This window comes from Sinocyclocheilus rhinocerous, unplaced genomic scaffold (assembly GCF_001515625.1).
Source record: "Sinocyclocheilus rhinocerous isolate Xijiao unplaced genomic scaffold, SAMN03320098_v1.1 scaffold1545, whole genome shotgun sequence".
NCBI lineage: Eukaryota > Metazoa > Chordata > Actinopteri > Cypriniformes > Cyprinidae > Sinocyclocheilus > Sinocyclocheilus rhinocerous.
In genome coordinates, this window is record NW_015626380.1 from 13319 (window position 1) to 19232 (window position 5914).

The 5914-nt window shown below is 37.5% G+C and overlaps 1 protein-coding gene across 1 annotated transcript in view; it reads right to left on the minus strand.

Moving 5' to 3' along the window:
- Window positions 1-5914, minus strand: part of LOC107712751 (unconventional myosin-Va-like) — a 102269-nt gene that overhangs the window by 9099 nt on the left and 87256 nt on the right. The window contains exons 35-41 of the mRNA XM_016518093.1: window positions 5353-5418; window positions 4718-4811; window positions 4451-4594; window positions 4106-4260; window positions 3909-3998; window positions 964-1114; window positions 588-870 (exon numbers count right to left, since the gene is read on the minus strand). Of these exons, the coding sequence (XP_016373579.1) occupies window positions 588-870; window positions 964-1114; window positions 3909-3998; window positions 4106-4260; window positions 4451-4594; window positions 4718-4811; window positions 5353-5418 (983 nt within the window). The remainder of the gene's footprint in view (window positions 1-587; window positions 871-963; window positions 1115-3908; window positions 3999-4105; window positions 4261-4450; window positions 4595-4717; window positions 4812-5352; window positions 5419-5914) is intronic.

Genomic DNA, 5914 nt, shown 5'->3' on the forward strand with positions numbered 1-5914 from the left:
CTAGCGCATTTCACACAGGCTGCTAGATTCACTTTCGCCAGAAAGTCGTGTATGCCTAAGGTTGAAAATAAATTATGTTTATAGTGAATGCCCCTATGAATGGTTTTATTTTTACGATTTAGTTTTAATCCAAATGATGCGTGTGCTATCAAAGATCACACAACAGAAGTGCGCGCGTACGCTCTCTCTCTCTCTGTCTTAATTACCGTTAAGTAACTTGTGCATTGTTTTACTTACTTGTTTGTTTTTGACATCTCCGACCGAACTACAAACTTTCCAGTGATGTCTGTGAGAAAGGTATATTCACTCGACAAGCTCGCGCATCTGCGCCGACGCGCGCTCAATCCACTCAGTGTGCTTTGCTTATCAGCTCGCGCACATCAGCTATACAGGCATTAATACTGAATGTTTAACATTATATTCATTGCATAGGCATTTTAACGAGGACGAGTACGAGTACAGGAGCTCAGTATCGGGTGCATCCCTAATTAATATTCTACATATGACTATTTATATTTAATTTGTAATTTCTGTAAAATAAAAACATTGCACTGCTTTGCAAACATGTAAAACTTATCTGCACACACCTGATCTGCATGCCCTTGCTCCAGGAGCACATGTCTTTACGCAGCAGCAGGTTGTTAAGGGTGACAGCACCAATGATGTAGAACTGCTGCTTGACCACCTGTTTGATGAGCTCTGGGTCGGTTCCGTGCTGACACATGATGGAGTGGAAGGAGTTGAGCTGCCGGATGATGGAGTCCAATGTGTATGTCCCCTCATCAGCAATACTGGACGTCCTCTTACGGAGACCTGTTGGCTTCACCCCAGACACGCCCTGGATGGTTTCATGTTCCAGCATGCCAGAGACTGCCGAGAGCAACAGACGGAGAGATAAATACACAGGGAGAGAGAAACAGTGATACAGATCGATAGAAAGACACCCAGAGGTCACATGCTCACCGATCATGGGCTGCAGGATGTTCTCCATACACTTGATAAGCTGTTGGTAGATCTGAATGGCCAGATCACTCAGAACCTGCCGGTACTCGGCCAGGTCAAAGTTGGAGAGACAGTGATCGTTCTGTTTAGAAGTGTTATGCTTCATGAATTGCTGGAGAGAGAAGAAGGAGAAAGTGTTGATTCAGTTTGAGGAACACTGGAGACTGAGAGAAACTGTGGCCACATATACTGTACAATGCAGAAAAATAGGTCATCACTGGGTAATGTACAGGATTCCCACACCTTTTGAACAATGGATTTCAATGACTTTTCCCAGACATTTCCAGCTGTTTGTGATTAAACACAACACTCTCTCTAGATAAGAAATTATATTTTCTTAAAATTAAGGGCATTTTTTTTAGAACCATTTAATTTTTTTGGAGACATTCTTTGTGAATATAAAATTATTTTATTTACAGCTTTAAATTATTTCACCAACTACAAATTGCTCTTTGTGAATATAATTGCTATAAAATAATAAAAATCTCCATCCATTTAAAGCAGGAGCTTAAAAATCACAAACAAAAGCATCTCTTGAGTCTGTTCACTAGTACTATATTCTACTGTTTAATTAAAAAAAAGTGAAAGTGAGTGAAGTGACATGTGGCCAAGTATGGTGACCCATACTCGGAATTTGTGCTCTGCATTTAACCCATCCAAGTGCATACACACAGTAGTGAACACACACACATCAATGAAGCATTTCTCTAAAATTTCCAAACTCATTATATAATCCTGGAGATAACATCTGTTAACCTTTTAATATGAATATTAAGGTTTGAACATGCAATACAGAGATAGATACAACTGTTGTGACATAAATACAATAAATAAATAAATAAAAACACTTCATGAAAAAAACTTGTTTTCAATAAAAGCCAAGAGGTTATATATGCATTCTTTACAACAACTTGCATTCAACATTCTTCATTCTTTCAAGCATACATATATATTTGTATAAATCAAATATAGATTAATCCTTATTAAAGCTATAAAAGTTATTCAGTCAATAGCAGTGAGTGATTCTCTCTTTCTCTTTTGTTGTTTAATTAACATTAAGGACACAAACAGCAGCAGGTTTATTAGGCTGCGTTCACTTTAAGACCTAATACAAGGATCTAATATACTGATACACATCTGATGTTCTCTGAACGGTTTACATTCACTTATTACATAACTGATTGTGTTTGCACGAATTCTTGCCAAAACAGACATTTTGACATAATTTTGTGTGTATTTGTCCATTCAAGCGTGATAAGACGTGAAAGTGAACTCTGTTGTTGACAAAAACTATGAGGAAAATTATTCATCAACGAAATTAATACTGTCTGTGCTTTATATATTTCTATGCTTTTGACAAGAGAAAATTGACTTTTTTTTGCCTAAAATATCACTAATACAGTATGACTACACCTTTATGGTTCACTGTCAACCTTCTAGAGTCCAACTTCTAGAACCTTCTAAACTTTGCAGGGTACATGGCCAGAACGAGAAAGACAGGACATGCATGTCTAAGGTAGGGGTGTAACGATCCATTGATATGGATCGATACATCGATTAAATGTCTAATGATACGATGTATCGATGCCACACGTAAAATATCGATATCTGTAGTATAAATAGGCACCTTATTTTTACACTGTCCACATTTTCACCAATGTCCATCTATGCATCACCGCCGACGCGTGCATTCTCGTTCAAACTCAAGTGTCGGGACGATAAGACTGCCTGAAGGGCGAGCGTAAAAGTTGATGGAATTGTCGAGCGCTTGTGATAAGTTTTCAGCGTGCAGTGACACGCACACACATCCAAAGCGTACACATACAGACAGCCGCATCGACAGCGCGCTAATACCTAATTGAGCTTTCTTCCACTTTTTTGTGCATGGATGAACAAATACAGACCAAATTACATCAACATGTGCGCCTTGGCGAATATCCTAGTAAACACAGTCGGTTAGGTCTATGTCTTAACGTAAACAGTTGAGAAAGAAAACGCATGTGTATCAGTAGCCTATATTGGATCCGTGCTTTCCTTCTTAAAGTGAAAGCAGACTTAACTTCTGTCAAAGAAAAAAATCTCTCACTGATTTTGACTGAACAACTTTTAAGGATTAATCTATATTTAATTTATATACAATGAAGACTATGCAGTGTTATTTTACATTTGATTATTACATTTCTGTACCTGAAAATTTATTTTAGATCTACCTGAAAAACCTGAAAAGCACTGTTTATTTAATTTGTGTCTTTATTATATTGTATTTATTTTCTACTATTGCTTGTAATTTGGTTATCTGTAGAAAAGGTTTTTAGCACTGAGCCCATAGTAGCAGACAAAAAAAAGTCTCAAATAAAGTTTTAACAGCTTTATTTTTGTATTTAAAAAAAAATAATTTTTCTACATTAATGTATTTTTTTCTTACACCTGGAGTACCTCGTTTGTGTTGTTTCCTAATGAGGATTTACATTATTTTACACATTGCATATTTTAGCACAGAAGCCTGAAAGACTGTCTTGACTGTTGTCATATCTTAAGATTACTGATCTGTCTTTTTTCAATTATTTATTTTTCTTTATTATTAAAAAAAAACAAAAAAAACTGTAGGCCTATTTTTTGTTGTGAATGTCCCAATTGAGGAACAGGATGTGAAAATTTAAGATAAATGTTCATGTTATATGTTTTGGTTGCATTTGTGAGTTAATAAAAATGTAGATGGTTGTTTAAAATAGGTATATAATATAATAGTATTGATATATCGATTGATATTCTACTGTATCGAATTGTATCGTAGAATTTTTGGAAGTATCTGCAAATATTGTATCGCTGGGTATGAGAATCGATATCGTATCGTATCGTGGCGAACCATCCGATTTCCACCCCTAGTCTAAGGTGTGATATCTCACCTCGTCGCCACTGTACTGTTTCAGGCAGTGCAGGAAACGACATGTGTTGGACAACCAGAAGGAAACAGTCTCAAAGTCATCACCTCTTTTCTGTAGAAAAAGCAAAACAGTAATGAGAAAGGAAGATATTTTGCCTTTTTAAGACTATTCTAAAAAGACAGTTGTGTTATGAATGGTCTGCGAGAGAGTATTAAGACCTTGAGGATCTTCTTGATGCTGTTGATGACGGAGGTGAGTAGAGATCGGACTTTCTGGTCATCATTAATGTAGTCGGCATGACGCAGACACATGAAGAGGATGTATGACGGCAGACCTGGTATTAAATTCACTGCCACACCACGAGGCTTTAGCTCTGACAAAAATCACACATGCACAAGCCAGTCAGTTGTTTTTTTGGCACTTTATTATTATTAAGGTATTTTGCCTCTTTAATTAAAAAGATATTGGCATGGAATGGAATCAGGAATTGGGAAAGTTGGAATCTAACCAATTAAGTCATTTAATAGATTTATTATTTTTAGTTAATGGTCTATGTGTCTTACCAAGTATGAGGTTTTTGACCAGTTTGAGTTCATCCTCTTTCTTGTATTCCAGCATTCCCTGGAAATCTTTCTCCCTGCGTGGAATGTTCACTGGATGAACAGGCTCGTCGGCCGTCTGTCCTGGAGACACGTCCATCTGGCCACCTACAATACACAGACAAACATCAACACACGAAAACATTAAGGTTCATAAATGTAAATTTAAGAAGTTTAACAGATTTGACAAGTGTTTCTGAACAGTCTCTAAACACAGCATGTAACACGTACCTTCCAGGTCATTGATCTTCTTTGCGAAGACTTTCAGCTGTTTCTTCAGTTTGCGGACGGTCTTGTCCTGTTTCTCCAGTTGCTCCATAAGATCCTGTCACCACAGAGACAGACATCATCATCAGACAATCACAGCAACAGTATGACAAATGAGTCTCTTTAGCAGGAGGGTGAAAAATATTTAAATAAAGGGTTTATTTTAGAGAACTGGGAAAAAGCAGGTCAACCGAGCATCTTTAAGTTCTGCAACAATCTGAAGATATCAGCTCTGTCTTTCATCTGTCCATGCAACTCATTAAACAGAGAGGAAAAAATAGAGAAATAGCAACAAAGATGGGTGAGTCTCACAAAGAAAAGTCACATTCCACCTCATCAAAAAAAAAAGAAAAAGAAAAAGAAAAAAAAATGCTTAATGACATTTTTGAACATTTATTTTTTATGTTGGGGTGACAGTTTTTGTGAGATTCACCCAGTAATCGAGAGAGAAACATATTAAAAAGTGTGTTGATTCACATTGCTGTGGGTTAAATACACAGTTAGAGTTCAACGCAGCTCAGATTCTGTGCAGCACACACTAGTGTCAGTTAGTGTTCTGATACATGCGCAAACACACTCGTACACACAATCCTACATACAACCATCCTGCGTAACATGCTGATTCTGTAGGCTTTATACTCCTTTGGATCAGCAGAGTGAAGCTCCTGTGAATGAAACATCTCCACATCAGATGAGCCCTCAAACACTGGTGCAGGTGCACAGTACGGCACTCAGACCAAAATCACACTCCACGGTTTCATGAGTGAGTAAATCTGAAATCCTTTATTTGGAATCACACGAAACAAAAGGTTAAAGGTGGGGTAAGCGATTTCTGGTAGCCAATGTTGACATTTGAAATCACAAAAACAAACACGCCCCTACCCCAAAAGGGTCTCGCCCCTATTTTGATAGCTCCGCCCCACACATACGTACGCAACCCAGGCAACGATTAGTTCTGTGAAACAAAGCCAAACCAATGTTACACCATGTCTACACCGGACACGAGTGGCGTGGCGTGACAAAATACTATGGAACTCATTATAATAAGTGATGCTGTCTACACCATAGATATACAGGTGCATCCCAATAAATTAGAATGTCGTGGAAAAGTTCATTTATTTCAGTAATTCAACTCAAATTGTGAAACTCGTGTATTAAATA